The 16,983-nt window shown below is 46.6% G+C and overlaps 1 protein-coding gene across 3 annotated transcripts in view; it reads right to left on the bottom strand.

Moving 5' to 3' along the window:
• Window positions 1-2,815: 2,815 nt before the first annotated feature.
• bcas3 (BCAS3 microtubule associated cell migration factor) overlaps window positions 2,816-16,983 on the bottom strand; it is a 472,230-nt gene continuing 458,062 nt past the window's right edge. For all 3 annotated transcript variants that reach the window (XM_083637179.1, XM_083637180.1, XM_083637178.1), the window contains one exon: window positions 2,816-3,051. In XM_083637179.1, the coding sequence (XP_083493305.1) occupies window positions 2,900-3,051 (152 nt within the window). In that variant the 3' untranslated portion in view covers window positions 2,816-2,899. The remainder of the gene's footprint in view (window positions 3,052-16,983) is intronic.

A 16,983-nucleotide genomic window follows, 5' to 3' on the forward strand; every position in this document is an offset into this window, starting at 1 on the left:
TTCCTTCAGCTTACTAAACGTCCCTCTGGAGGCAAAACCTCCCCGCTAAAGCACTTCTACTTTATTAATACATAGAAGCCAAATTAAACACATTTACAACAGATCTCTTTTTTTATGTATTCAATCCGCTCTCCAAAGACACCACTGAAGCCTGCAGTTAAATTCATTGCAAGTACATGGAATGAGAACTATGGGGATACTGCTTTTGATAAAGCAACAGTTGTTAACAGGCTTTGTTTTTTATGACTTCTGGAAACATATGTTGACCTAATTGAGGCATTTCAAGCTGTTTTGCCGGTTTTATTTTGTAAGTACAAAATGATTGCGGCCATTTCTCCAAGTTTGGGTGTGTTTCATTGGACAAAGCTCTTTATTAACTTTATGACTTGCAGCTTATCATTGCTTTCTTGTGTTGAAATCCAGACTGTATTAAGAGATTAGATAAAATTAGTGAAGCATGCTACCAACAATCACCCCCCGTATTTTGTGGCCAGTTGTTTCCAGTGTTCAGTGCAGTCAATTTGTTTTTTTTTAAATGGAATGATTTCCAATACATTTACAAGTTACAATAGTTGCCTGTGTGCTTCATTCATTTAGCAATAGAAGTGGTTGCTGATTATGAGAAGGAAAAAAACACATTCTAGTTTCTCCCAGTGTTCCACTTTCTCAGACCAAAGAACCAGAGTCACCCATAAAAAGTCCCTTTAACAACCCTTTACTGCCTGCTAAAAGAATATGGTAGTAATTACAAGTGGGTCTAAGTACTGACGGTCACCAACCTGGTTGAAATTTGAAGGGGAATCTGTTAGCAGAACCGCTAAACAATCAGATGTATAAAAGAAATTGACAAACAATTTTATTTCCTGAAGTTTTATTATAATGTATTTCACTTGCATGAATGCAGGGAAAGGACAACTCTGTATTTTACAAAACATATTACAGTCAATAACAAGCATGTGTTGTGAATTAGAGGGAATAAACTCATGGCCTTTTCAGTTCCATCGTTCAGTAACCAAGCAGCGTCAGGCCAAGGAGACATGCAGCAAGTTCACCGCTCATGGAAGATTGTATATTACTTTGTTTGATTAACACTGGATCTTCACTGAGGAAATCTTTCTCAACACATTTTGTTGTTGTTTTTTTGGTAATCTAAGGAGACTCTTCTTGCAAATAGTGCATTTGTATTTTTCACCAATTCAAAGATTCAAGCTTGGAAAAAGCGAATTAGCAAATTGTGAGTGTGCGTATTAGAGGGATTGACTTCAACCTCAAAGCACAAACCTCTGGTTCTCTGATAATAAAACCTGTCTTAAATTTCTAACAGAGATTTTGCTATGGCCAATGCTAGTATACACACGTTTTTTTTAAAGATTATTTATTCATTTATTTATAATTTCTTAGAAAGATCTATAACTATACATGGAAAGAGAATTTTGGTCAAAAATTGCTACACAATAAAGGCTGCACGAGCTATTATTACTCAAGTCAGTTACAAATTTAAATTGGAAAAGTGGAGGAGGAACATATGTATCTCAATCATTTCAGAAGTTAAACTGACATGAGAGACTTCTAAATGACTTTGTCAAAATAGTAACGTAGCAGTGGGCAGCCCGTGACTCTGTAACACGGAGCAGCGGGCAGCCCGTTACTCTGTAACATGTAAATGACTCAAATCAAAGGCATGAAAGGACCTAAATGAATGGAAAACATGGAGGGAGAGGCGCTGCGAGCACAAAACACACACGGGGGGGTGGGGGGTTGAGCTGCTACACATCGCTGCCTGGAATAAACACTTCTGCACAGTCTGCCCTCTCTGTCTTATGGCTCATTCAGACAATAGGCACACCGTAAAACATCAAACACACGCACGCACGCACGCACACACGGAGGAGAGGACGGCCAGCTTTCCCACGTCTCTGTCAGATGGCTTCCAGCTGAGCAGAGGTGATTCCCAACATGACGACTGCTTTGAGAAGCAACAAGGTAACAAGCGGCTACACCGATACATGAGGCAGACACAGGCCTGCTATGAGATACATGAGGCAGACACAGGCCTGCTATGAGATATCTCAACCACATGTGGTCCGCTCAGTCTCTGATATGATGGATGTGATGCAGTTTGACTGATTCCACATTCTTCTTATGCGACGTTTTGATGGGATTTCACACAAGGAAGCGTCAATTTGTTATGTTGGCTCCTCTCTGACCACAGCTACATAAAAACAATCTGGGAAGCCTGTGGTGACATATTATTTTATTTTCACATCTATTCAGTGAATGGGTTTTGGAAGTCATTTCTTAATTTAAAAGGCCTATTGTATCTTAGGGTTTCCCTGCTATTGAATGGGGGAGGGGGGGGGGTCAAACTACCTTAGAGGTGCTAACCCTAAAACAACTTCATCCTGGAGAGATATGTCTCATGATGGTCTCAAAAAAAAAATTTGGAATGATTTTTGACATGAAAATGGTCAAATTTAAACATAATATTAGAAATAGGGACAAGAAAAATAGATCTGCCTTCAAAACCAAAGCGGATGAAACCCTGGTGACAAAATGCTAATATGTAGCGTAGCGGTCTCCAATCTCCGAACATCGCTCAGCTATTCAGGAACAACGGGCGCGCGCGCGCGCACACACACACACACACACACACACACACATGCACGCACGTGCACGCACACACACACACACACACACACACGCACACACACAGAAGTACAAGTCGTACGTTGGGTTTCTGCTCAACACATGACATTTGTATGTCGGTGTGACTTCCTGGTGTTTTGAATGCTCTGTCTGCATGGATGGATGGATGGAGGTGGGTGGGGCTGGATGGAGGTGGGTGGGGCTGGATGGAGGTGGGTGGGGCTGGACGGCGGGGGCTCTCCCTGGGGGTGGTCTAGGGGAAGGCGGAGGGGAACAGGCTGAGTGGCTGGCTCTCGTTGGTGGGCAGAGGGGAGCGGTAGCCTGGCTCAAAGTTGCGCGGGATGCTGCCGCTGGTGGAGCCCGAGCTGTTGCTGAGGGTCTCGATGCTGCCCTCCCTCTGAAGCTCTGCAGACAGACACAGACAGAGACAGAGAGACCAGATACGCTTTAGGAGGAATTTTCCACTCACAACACACAGAAACAAACAGAAACATGCCCGCTTTCTCAATGTATTTTCAATCCATTTCTGTGAATTCTAAAATCTGTTTTGTCGGTTTTTTCTTCTGAGCAGATAGCAGATATCCACATTAAGGGAGTAACAATAGCTTTGATGTTTAACTTTGTGCCCCTGCCAGACTTTTAAGGCAGTTTTGTTTCCATTCACCATTCCAGCCTTTATTTAATCAGGCGTTTGCATTGAAATTGACATCTCCTTTTCAAGAGAGAGAACAGAAACAAAAACCATTCATAACAAACCCACAGAAATTACTATTCGCTCACTTAAACGATAAAAAGCAACGAAAACATGTGAGATTGTCGTAGTTTTAAAATCATGGAGGAGAAGTGAAGAATGTGTTTTGCGGGTAGCGGGTTTCGGTACCCAATAACCGGGCTGGAAAGACAGAGATAAAGTGTGTGTGTGTGTGTGGGGGGGGAGTGTGTGTGGGACGGGGGACGGGGGGGGGGGGGGGGGGGGGAGTGTGGAGGGGTGGGGGCTTCATAGGTAAAGATGGCCATGACTCAGTCTACATCGGGCCAGAACCGCGAGTCTGCGGGATTAACCGACACCGACGCTGCACCCCCTCCCCCCTCCCTCCTCCCCCGACATGCTACGGATGACATAGTAGAGCATTGCTCCGATGTGCCGCGCTGCCTCCCTCCACAGAACCCTCGACCCAAACCATCCCCGGCGCTCCGATGAGGGGGGGAGTCGCCATAAGGAACCTATTACTATTATTACATGCTGTAAAGCATATCCGTCGATATGCACGCGGAATGGCATGCGCGTAAAGATGGCAGCCGGTATTAAGGCCCTGATGCATGTGGTGTGTTTTGACGTTCATCAGGCATATAGCTGTCCTAATACCCCCCCCCCCTCCCCCTCCCCCCCCCGTGCGGCGCGCGGCCGTGACGGACTGTGACTGTCATCGACAAATTGAGAGCTGGATCTGATCATGCATTTACATGGCACCCACCCGCCGATGACGCTGGGCTGAACGCACGTGGTTTTTGAGCACATGCACTGCAGGTTTGTGTATCAAACCTGGCATGGGCCCTCCAATACACCAGGGGGCCCCTGTGGGATTTTTTAGTTGCTTATTTCATTGTAGAGCTGTCTTTAGAGTGGAAACCTAGGATTATGATCACTCTTATGCATTCTCGATTTCGATTTTTTTTTCTTTATAAAAATGCTTCTGGTCTTCCCCCCAAACTCCCCGTTTTCTGCTCAATTGTACTTGTCCGTTTCCCCCTGCTGTCCCGGTCGTTGCTCCACCCCCTCTGCCGATCTGGGGAGAGTTGTAGACTAGCACCATGCTTCCTCCGATACACGTGCAGTCGCCAGCAGCTTCTTTTCACCTGACAGTGAGGGGTTTCACCAGCAGGCGCGTGGGAGAATCATGCAGTTCTCCCCAGAACCCCCCCCCCCCCCCCCCCCCAAAAAAAAAACAGGCACCCCGGCTGACCGACCAGAGGAGGCACTAGTGCAGCGACCAGGACACATGCCCTTAATCCAGAGGTAACAGGTGGGCTTGAACCTGCGACCCTCATGTTGGTAAGCAGCAAACATATTGAATAGGTGTTGATATGTCCGCCTGTGCCAACTTTCAAAAATCGTTGTAAATAAAGCACCAAAATGAAAGTTGAGATGTCTGTAGCTGCTGCCTGCATCCTTCTGAAACCAGGACCTAAATCTCTTTGTGATGTCAGCTCAAAGCCGTTTCCAAAGCTGGGATGCCTCGATGACCTTGGCACGAATGATGACCTGGTGACCTTGGCATGAACAGGGCTAATTAGCGAACGTCACCTAAAACTCTCTCTTCCAGTTCACTGACACCACGCTGGCATGGAAACCACAAGGTGCCTGTGATACCTCCTGCAGATGTTTAGGGACTCGTCTCCACACGTCCAGATACAGTGGCTACAGATACAGTGTGGAAATGAGAGCTTGGGACTTGAGCTGGGGCAACCTAATACAGGCCGTGCTGTTGTTATTCAGGCTAACATGCAACGTACCACTCTGCTGTGTTATCCCAGCCGGCCTGTCCTGTCCTCACCACTCTCCTCCTCCCCTCCCCTCTGCTCTCTCCTCCTTTCCTCCACTCTCCTCATCCCCTCTCCTGCTCTCCCCCCTCTCCCCCCTCTCCTCACGCCTCTCTCCCCTCCTCCTCCTCCTCCTCCACCTCTCCTCCCCTCTGCTCTCTCCTCCTCTCCTCTCCGTGTCTCCTCTCCCCTCCCCTCTCCTCACTCCTCTCCTCTGATCTCTCCACCTCTCCTCTCTCCCCTCCTCCCCTCTGCTCTCTCCTCCTCTCCTCTGCTCTCTCCTCCCCTCTCCTCTCTCCCCTCTGCTCTCTCCTCCCCTCTCCTCCCTCCTCCTCTCCTCCCCTCTCCTCTGCTCTCTCCTCCTCCCCCCTCCCCTCTCCCCTCTGCTCTCTCCTCCTCCCCTCTCCTCTGCTCTCTCCTCCTCCCCTCTCCTCACTCCTCTCTCCCCTCCTCTCTCCTCTGCTCTCTCCTCCTCCCCTCTCCTCACTCCTCTCTCCCCTCCTCCCCTCTGCTCTCTCCTCCTCTCCTCTCCTCTCCTCCTCTCTCCTCACTCCTCTCTCCCCTCCTCCCCTCTGCTCTCTCCTCCTCTCTCCTCACCAGCCCTTTACTGCTGATTAGGCTGCCTGTTGCCTCCAAACCTCTATAGCAGCAGTTCTCACAGTGGGTTACAGTGGCACCCAAGGGTCTTTGAGCGGGTCCCCGCAGCACGAGGAATCGTTTTATTTCACGATCGCTTCATTCACAAGAAATGATCCCAATTAGAAAAGGCACAAGAATGACTCATGTAATCCTGCTAGGTTTCACTTTCACTACTCTGATCTTTCCATACTGTGCCGACGCTTCTACAATTCAATATCAAATCAATAACTACTTTTCTCACAGAGATCCTGGGCACTAGTTACCAAATGGGGGTCTGTCTATTTTTGAGGGTGTGCAATAGGAAACTCATTGTGTTGCAGACCAGGCTTCTCTCTCCTCAATGGCCTCCTTCTTAACTCGACCTCGTCACCCCGTCGCTGTTAGATCATGGTGGCCTCATTGCTTCCTGCACACTCCGACCGTCATAATCCATCGTCTCCCAGCTCGCCGTTTCTGTTGAGCCGCTAGCCCAGCCGGAGCAGCGGCGCCGTAGTGTTATTGTAGACACTTGTAAGCTGCTGAACACCCCCGTAAAGCCCTAAAGGCCCTTCTAGCGCTGCTTAATCCAGCTCATTGTGCGACGCCTAACTGCCCATTCAGCCAGTCTTAACCCCTCACACCCCCCCACACACAATCCATTCAGCCAGTCTTAACCCCTCACACCCCCCCACACACAATCCATTCAGCCAGTCTTAACCCCTCACACACCACACAATCCATTCAGCCAGTCTTAACCCCTCACACCCCACACACAATCCATTCAGCCAGTCTTAACCCCTCACACCCCACACAATCCATTCAGCCAGTCTTAACCCCTCACACCCCACACACAATCCATTCAGCCAGTCTTAACCCCTCACACCCCACACAATCCATTCAGCCAGTCTTAACCCCTCACACCCCACACAATGCATTCAGCCAGTCTTAACCCCTCACACCCCACAATCCATTCAGCCAGTCTTAACCCCTCACACCCCACAATCCATTCAGCCAGTCTTAACCCCTCACACCCCACAATCCATTCAGCCAGTCTTAACCCCTCACACCCCACAATCCATTCAGCCATTCTTAACTCCTCACACCCCCACACAATCCATTCAGCCAGTCTTAACCCCTCACACCCCCACTACTGCCCATTCAGTCAGTCTTAACCCCTCACACCCCCACTACTGCCCATTCAGCCAGTCTTAACCCTTCACACCCCCACACACACAATCCATTCAGCCAGTCTTAACCCCTCATGCCCCCACACACACAATCCATTCAGCCAGTCTTAACCCCTCATGCCCCCACACACAATCCCTCACCACTGCACTGTTGGGGATGTGTTCCTCCGGGGCTGATGGCACTAGGTAAAGTAATATGCTTATTTACAAGGCAGTTTGATCCAATGTGATGTGGAGATAATACGCCGTTTGGAAGGACGCCAATGTAGCGATGGAAAGGACAGACAGCTTTGACCGATATGGGTTTTGGAAGGCCGGTATCTCTGTGCTGGAAAAGAAGAAAATCCAAGTATTCAGTGTTTCAAAGTCTCTGACACAGCATTTCATCATGGGGCACTATAGCTCCAGACTAATGACATTCTTTTAGGTTTTAGCAGCTCTTTACAGCAGGGAGACCCACCACACTGATTCAACACTAGGCGAACCACAGGATAGTTAGTTATTTTCTATTGATGCAAAAGGTTAAAACATTTGGGCCCAAAGAACATTAAAAAAGTCATATAAATATGATAAAGCGGTAAGTAAAAAAATATAATAAAAATTAATACAGTACAACGTACAGCACAAAAACCCATCACTCAGTCCATAGAAGCTTGCTGGTGCTCTAATAGCGCAAGGCAAGCATGTATCATCATTAGGACACATTAGTGCCTCTATAGAGCGTGGTGCAGGCTGGAGACCACAGTGCATTAATATGTGGGAGGGCTATATAGCAACGGGCTTAACATTAATCAATTAATCCCACATAGCTGCATCTAGACTGGTCTTTGTAAAGCAGAAGACTGTTCGTGAAATGGAACTGGACACACCTGTGATGTCCAGCAGCAAGTGATGTCACAGGTGTTGAACACCCATTTAGAATGCCACCTTTTAGAATTTAGCATTTGGGCTCATGATGTGTATGAACCCCCTTCGCCCCCAAAAAAGGTTCAGAAACATGGAGAAAAAGGTGACATTCTAAATATGCATTGTCCTCTTGTGAGTTGTGACATCACTTGTTGCTGGATGTTCTGCTGGCCCTGCACACTTCCATTTCAGCAACAGTGGCCAGCTGCTTTGCATCTACTGTATGTGTGATTTATATATATATATATATTTTAAATCCTATTGCTATATACCCCTCCCAGGCTCCTCCCACATATGAATGCAATGTGGCCTCCAACCTGCACCACGCTCTTTAAATAAAGTATTCATTTAGAACATGCTCTTGACTCTAGCCTGTAAGGCGGCTGGGACCAGAGCTGGGCTCTGGGCTGACACCGGTGGCCACACTTCAAAAGACAGTGCAAGTCAACACAAGATACAGAGCTACACTTCAAAAGACAGTGCAAGTCAACACAAGATACAGAGCTACACTTCAAAAGACTGTATGCCAAAACTGGAGATAAGGGGGGCTGGTTTACAGACCAGGGTGTGTGTGTGTGTGTGTGTGTGTGTGTGTGTGTGTGTGTGTGTGTGTGTGTGTGTGTGTGTGTGTGTGTGTGTGTGTGTGTGTGTGTGTGTGTGTGTGTGTGTGTGTGTGTGTGTGTGTGTGTGTGTGCGCGTGTGTGTGTGGTGGGGGGCAAATATCGCTTTTTTTGTTTGTTTTATTTTATTTTTGCCAAATGTGTCCTCACGCAAACTGGCAGAAATGGCGTAAACATAGAGAGAATAACAGCAGCCAGTTAATACCTCATCAGCCAATTCAATGTACTTAATGCCTGGTCACAAATGGTCCAGTCTGCACCCTCAGCTGTGAACGGCTTAATCCTCTTACACTCTCTCACTCTCACTCCCTCTCACTCTCTCACTCTCTCACTCTCTCACACACACAGAATGCAAAGTACAGAATAGGGCTGCAACTAACGATGATTTTCATTATCGATTAATCTGTGGATTATTTGTCTGGACTAATCAATTAGTCGTCTATAAAATGTGACAAAATGGTGAAACATTTTGATCACTTTTTCCCCAAAGCCCAAGATGACATCCTCAAATGTCTTCCAAAAATGCCTAATTAGTGGGCAAAATGACTCAAGACAGGTTCAGCACCACGGAGAGCTCCAGAGGACTTGGGAGGACCTTCCATTGACTACATTCACTCCCGGATGCCTAACCTTAACACCCCCCCCCCACCACTACATGCATAAACCTCCTCCTAATTCTAAACCAAAGTCCTAGTCTAACTCCTGCTAGAAGTGAGACTGTTGCCTTCAGCTTGGTGTCCTTATGAGGACCTTGGTGACACGGTATGGTGAAAGGAGTAACAAGCAGGAAACCGCGACGTCGCACAAATCAAGATAAAAGGTTTTTTTTTTTTTTTTTTTTCTTCATATTACGCAAGTTTAAGATGTTGAAGCACACACTCAATATAACAATCAGCCATTTTAGGATCACTAAATACTCATATTTTGTTAGCAAACTAAGCTTGTTCAGGCCAAACCAAGCTTCTTCACACACTTTCAGGGCGACTTTCTCTGAATGTTGCTTTTAGGAGTACCAACATTCAAATAACTTCAACTCTTTTCAGATGTCAATGTATGACACATCATTTGAAAGCTTTACAATCTGCACTTTCCTCATCTGTAAACAACTGAAAATTGACCTCGGCCTACTTGTTACCCAAAACACTAGTCTGTGTTACATTTGTCTCTCATACGTCCAGGACACACACTCAACCACACACACACACACACACACACACACACACACACACACACACACACACACACACACGCACACACACACACACGCACGCACTCGCACACACGCACACGCACGCACACACACACACACTCAACCACACACACACATTCCCCTCCCGTGGGCCTGATTGGCAGTGTGTGTGCGTGTGTGTGTGCGTGTGTGTGTGTGCGTGTGTGTGTGCGTGTGTGCGTGTGCGTGCGCGTGTGTGTGTGTGTGCGTGCATGTGTGTGCGTGTGCGTGTGCGTGCGTGCGTGTGTGTGTGTGTGTGTGTGTGTGTGTGTGTGTGTGTGTGTGTGTGTTGTGGTGGGGACGAGACTCACTCAGCGTGGAGAGAGAGAGGAAGGGATCAAAGAGAAAACAAAGCAGCTCTTAATCAGAGAGTCTGTGCCAGCCAGGCCCGGCCGGGTAGAGTCCCATCCACCCGTCTGTCCATCCTCTCTCTCTCTCTCTCTCTCTCTCTGTGTGTGTGTGGATGTCTCTCTCCCTGTGAGAGGCTGTGATGGGGGCAGTAACCCATAGCGATACTATACTTATCCCGGGCGGCTGATTGTTTTTGTGTTTTAACTTTAATCTCACCGTTGCCCCAGCTGGCTCTGATTAGTGCTCTCACGTCACATTCCAACCCCCAACGGGCTCACACACACACACAAGCACACACACACACACACACACACAAGCACACACGCAGACACACACACTCGCATGCATACACTCACACACACACACACACACACACACACACACACACACACACACACACACACACACACACACACACACACGTGGTTCGACCAACATGGGCTTCTGGGGTACCAGTATTTTTGAATTGAAGCCACCAATAGACAATATTTTGTGCTGATGCTCAATCTTTTTCATGTTTCATGTTTGCATTGTGCTCCAACACTGAGTCAGAGCTGGCCGGCCATATTTACCACAAATCATATCTCTGTATGTTTTAGGCTGAATGGAGACACGATGTATATCTGTGTATTTTCTACAAAGTGGGCTAAATGTTCAGTTGTAAGTCAAAGCCACATGTGAGATGTCACACGCATTTCTTATTAAAACAAGACTTTGATCCAAATAAAATGCAAAGACAGGGTTTCCTTGCCTGACTTTTGGTGCTTTCGTAAAATATTGACACAATGAGATTTTTGATAAATAATGAAAAAAAACATATCATGTGGATATACAGTAATGACTAAGTGGTTAAAGGAAAATAATAGAACAGTCTGGTATGTTCAGAAAATGACATCGCTTCACTGTAATGCAGCCTTTAAAACATGTCATATCACCATATTAGCATATCCAAAATATTTAAAACCGCACCATTCAAACTGTGCTCTCTACAGGGCTCACATGGACTATGGAAATAGCAGCCAGACAGTGGTGAAAAATGACTTGTGGGATGCCTGCACGTGTCAGATAAACTGCAAGTCTCAAATCTCAATTTGTATATATGTATCATCTATAACTCGTTATGTTTAATCTATAACTCGTTATGTTTAATCTATAACTTGTTATGTTTCATCTATATCAGGTTTTCATCTATATCTCATGTTTCATCTATATCTGGTTATGCTTCATCTAGTGCTGCATGATTTGGGGAAAAGGTGCGATTAGCGATCACTGTGGACAATATTGTGATTTGTGATTGCGATATAATAAACAAATGGTATCTAGGGATGTGCAGGTATGAGTTTTTGACGGTATGATAAGCTTGGACAAAAATACCACGGTTTCACGCTATCACAGACTAAAATAGCTACAAGAAATATATAAAAAAATATATATATAAAAAAATAAAAAAATAAAACAATTTGAAATAAAATTATCTTATATATATTATATAACATTTTATGACGAGAATACAGCATGTATTTTTTTTATAATAAAATCTTTACAAATTATATTGCCATGTACTCTTCACAACATCCTGTGATATCAGTCTATGTTTGAGACATTTACTTGTCTCAAAAATAAAAAATATATTGCACTGTGTTACAGCACATAGATGGCTCAGACTGCAAAGTTAGTTACATGTCTGCCCAGTAATACAATGAATAATACACACCCAGTTTATTTATTTTGTAGTGACAGATGACAGTCCGATGGCCTTAAATGCCACACTCACGTGACTCTTCGCTTTTTTAGAGAGAGAAAGAGAGAGAGTGAGTGAGTTACGTGCAAACTTTACATGCAGACCCTGAAGGGTGCTTCTGCAGCTGCAAGTGTTTTCTCTGCTCTCACATCTCGGTTAATGTCACTATATTCTTCATCGCAGCGGGTCATTACCTGCTGTACACTTAAACGTGCACTAGTTCTGCATAATCACCCGCAGCTCTCTCCTTCTTTTACCCACTTTCTCACTAATCACACCGCTGTTTACATTCTTTTCTGATCGGCTATACTTAGCTTAGGTGTTAGCGGTGGGTGCTGTCTCTCCCTCGGTAAGATGTTTATGTTTAACGTTATAACATTACTGTATATTTGCGGAGGTGGGAGAAGTCTCCCGCTTGTGTTGATGTCCAGTGTGATGGCAGAGAAACGTGTGTTTGTTTATTTGCTGCGTCGTGTGTAACGTTAGTTAGATGAGGCGCGCGCACACCCGCACACACAAACATCATTTTTTTAATATATATAATCGCACCCTTTTGCGGTTATGTAATCGCACGTGCTGACATCGCGATTGCGATTACGATTCGATTAATTCTTTAATATGAAAATGTCATAAACACGTGGATCACAATATACTTAATGACCAATATTTTGACATTCATATTTGGAAGAAAGTCATCGGGGCCAAAGAGGTGTAAGAGCACTAAAAGTGTTCAGTGTTAGGTCTTTTGCTTTTTGATGAAGAACTCTGGATTGGTTTAGAATTCACACATGTGCCCTTTTGGCAGTAGAAAGAGCTCGTTAAGAGCTATATACAGAACTCATTTTCACACAAAAACTCACTTACGCCCCCCCTGTGTCATGAGAAGAATGGGAAGTGAAAGGTGTATGACCCATGAATGCATCAGCGTGTGGCCCCTCCTCTGCAGCGTGTGGCCCCTCCTCTGCAGCGTGTGGCCCCTCCTCTGCAGAGTGTGGCCCCTCCTCTGCAGCGTGTGGCCCCTCCTCTGCAGAGTGTGGCCCCTCCTCTGCAGCGTGTGGCCCCTCCTCTGCAGAGTGTGGCCCCTCCTCTGCAGCGTGTGGCCCCTCCTCTGCAGAGTGTGGCCCCTCCTCTGCAGAGTGTGGCCCCTCCTCTGCACGCTTCTTAGAAAGCTGTCCAGAGTGACTGAAGCCACGTTAGAGGGAAAGCTCATTAACATGTACTGAGATCATCTGATGACCTGACTGCAGGCAAAGCCAGGCTTAACACACCCTCTGTGTAAAGACAACACACGTTCATGCTATCGGTGCCAGGACACACGCGCGCAAGCACACACACACACACGCACGCACGCACGCACACACACACACGCACGCACGCACGCACGCACACGTGTACGACCGCACGCACGCACACACACGCACGCACGCACGCACGCACACGTGCACGACCACACACACACACATGCACATACAGTGTTGGGAAGGCTAGCATGTGCGTGGTGGAAAGAGTGCCACATATTGAATGTGGATAGCCTGATATCAGACTGAATTGTCAACTCATTGCACTCCATTTCCCATCTTCTAGTCTGACATCGCCTCCACTCTAATCGATTTCCACGAGGGGAATCCCCCAGGGGAGTTCCACTTTCCCTGACCAATCACTAGAGACTATAGCAACGTTTCCTCTTGAATCCTAACGTTAGTTAATCCAGTCGAGAGAACACAAAAAAACAGTGTTACTTTGAATGGATTTAGAACAGCCTGGACAGCCGTCCGTGTCTGTCCTGTCTATTTGCAGCCACCAATGTTGTTATTACTCCTCTGCACACTTGACAAGGTGAAACAGCTTGACAACACCGTTAGTCCCGCCCATTGCGCTGTTTATTGACTCTGATTGGTTAATCGTTAGTCCCCCACGGCGCTCATGGGACCCGTCGTTCTTTCGACTGGGGAAATGGCCGGTGGTAGTGGCCGGATTCGAAGAGCTGGACCCAGGCAAGAATGTTGATTTAATTGTGAACATTTTGAAATAAGCGTAACGGCAAACTCACACTTTTTTGGGGGGACTTACCATCTGTCCCCAAAAATATTCCATATAGTGCTAATAACCCTAGCATACATTGACACAACAAACAAACAAACAAACAACAAAGTGAGATCTGAACTCAAGTGGTTTTGCACAGTCACATTGTGCTGAAAGCGGGAACCCACTGATTGGGTTGGTAAATCATTTGCATGCAAACCGTTTGAGTTATTCTGCAGTCGGCTCATCAGAGGGAGTGACGCGGCCAAACATCAAAGGAATGATGGCATTATAGCTGGCTTTGAAAAGGGGGTGTGGCTTTGAAAAAGGGGGCGCTCTCTCTAATCAGAACAAAACCAACGGCTTCATTACTGACGCTAGGCTGTTAGCTACATCAAAGTAGCTTCCCATAGTCTTTTGCTAGAAGAGTGTGGTTAGGACTGGGAAACAACGCAGAGAAGGAGGCACAAACGCTATTGTTTGTTCACAGCACAACTCTTTTAGAAATGGAATTCTAGTGAAGCGGAATCAAATAATCACGTTGATCTTTTCCTCCATCACGCTGCTTAACCATGTGACCATTTTAATGTTGGGATTCACGGGACTGGCGCGGCCGGTGTTAAGGCGACTGTCCTGAATTCGTCGTCACTTTCCCTGATTTCATCAGATTTCATTCAGATTTCATTCTGAGATTTCATCCCACGGCCGAGATCTCTCCCGACCAATCACACGAGTGAGGAGACGCTTTAAATGCGTTTGAACCTTTCATGACGGAAGCACTACCTCATGGGGCTGGGCGAGATGTTTGAAATCAGTATAATAATCACCAGGATTTCCCACCAATATCGATTGCCACGTTTGCCATTGAATGGTACTGTCAGATATGGTCAAATAATATTCCTTAAAATATCTTTAAATAACATCTTGCTTATCGTCAAATTTAGACGGCAGAATTGTGCATCAGGATTATAAGCGGTGTTGCACAGAGAGGGTGTTCTTCGCCGTCACTCTTGGCGCGGCGGTGGCGTGGCGGGACTCGGGGCGGGACGCGCCGCGGTCCTGCACGCTTCACTGGAGCGCCAACAGTGACGGCGAAGAAGAACACCCTCAAGTGCAATATTGCGACTATACAACACTTACCAAAAAAAGAACGAGAAACGAGCGCGGGGAGACTGGCGAGTCCAAACGGAGTGCATGACCCGGGTCGACACATGCCTGGAGTCCACAGGGGGAAACCACAGCCACATGAATCATGATATTCAAACGCTTTTGTGTGTGATTAAGGCAACACGTGACAGAGAAGTGAGGTGATTGATGGGGGCTGACTCGGGCCCTTGAGCCAGGACTTTTCTCCATATAGCAGGCCCGTCTCGCAGCCTGACCACAGCTCTGCCCTGGCCCCGCAGGCGGCTCATTAGACGCTGTTATAAGGGGTGCCAACAACAGGCTGGAGACTCCTGACACTCTGCGGAGGCCGCTTTGAATTAGCCCCTGTAATGAAAAGCTAGCGGTGACCCAGTCTTTTAACTGGCTGCTAACCCAGAGCAGACCCCCAGCCAGGAGGCCTCTCCACTGGACACTTTCACAGGCCCCACTGCTACTGCTGCTGCTGCTGAGATATGGGGCCACAATGCAACAACTATACAACCAACACACGGCTCAAACGAGCAGCAATGAATGTTCTATTGATTACGTTTCCTTATACATTATATACAACTCAACTGTCGATTAGTTAGAGCAGTTAGAGCAGAGTTTTGCTTATACTGTATATTGAGCCAATATTGGCATTTGATATGATGCGGTTTGATTGATTCTAGAACTGATCAGTGCTACACTGGTTGTCTGCGGGAAGACTTCAGCCAATCAGCATCGCCAAATCCTGTCCAAATCCACTCGGAAGAATGGCGGAAATCGAGTCGCGTAGTGCGCGCGCGCGTGTGTGTGTGTGTGTATTCAGTATTTTCCCCAGAAATTTATTCTTCTTGCTGTGGTAAGTCTCTGAAATAGCATTTTGGAGCACTAAACTAATTGAAACCCTGGAGAATATTAATACTGTGATCAAAAGGTCACATTAGAATGTAGTCTGGTTAGGGGCTTCCCATAGACAGCCTGTGTAGTAGTATTGAAATGTGTATTCAAACAAACGGCTTCACAGCCATCATATCAGATGACACTGACTGGCTGATATGCCATTTTTAATATCGGCAAACTGATATATCTGTCTAACCCTAGTGATACACAGAGATCAAACACACACGCCAGTATGCACGCACACGCACACGCACACACACACACACACACACACAAACACACACAGTCGCAGCAGCAAAATGAAAGCAAACTCATGTCAGAGCTGATGAGGAGGAGAACAAGGCTCGACTGGCACTCCATTAAGCCATAGCATGGGAACCCGTGTACAGGTAAACCGCGAGAGACTTCACACACACACACACACACACACACACACACACACACACACACACACACACACACACACACACACACACACACACACACACACACACACACACTCTCACTCTCTCTCACACACACACACACACACACACACACACACTCTCTCTCTCTCTCTCTCTCTCTCTCTCACACACACACACACACACACACACACACACACACACACACACACACACAGAGAGAGAGAGAGAGAGAGAGAGAGAGAGCAGTCAGCAGCAGGTCAAAAGGCAGAAAGTTCAGTTGGTGTCTATAAAGAGACGTAAGCAGTGGAGTGAATGGCTGCTGGAGGTCCAGAGGCTCTGCATACACAGAGACACTGGGTATAAAGACAAGCCATTACCTATGGATTGCCTTTATATGCAGGAGAATAGTTGTCTTTCTAGCACTCCTGCAGGCCATTTGTGTTGTAATCTGCAGAGGTCAAAGAGAGACCATGTTCCTTGTTGGCTATGAAAAGGTTGGCTTTTAACCTTGGCTTTGACCTCTGAGAACATGACTCCCTTTCTCCTCCTCGATGTAAAGCATGCACACTTTGAACACATTGATGTGGGTCAAAAAGGTTTACATCGAAGATGACAGAGCTGGCAAACAAGCTGCAAGAAACACTAAGCACAATCTAGAGAGAAAGGCACATAATCCACACAAAGC

This window comes from Poromitra crassiceps (assembly GCF_964638095.1).
Source record: "Poromitra crassiceps genome assembly, chromosome: 5".
NCBI lineage: Eukaryota > Metazoa > Chordata > Actinopteri > Beryciformes > Melamphaidae > Poromitra > Poromitra crassiceps.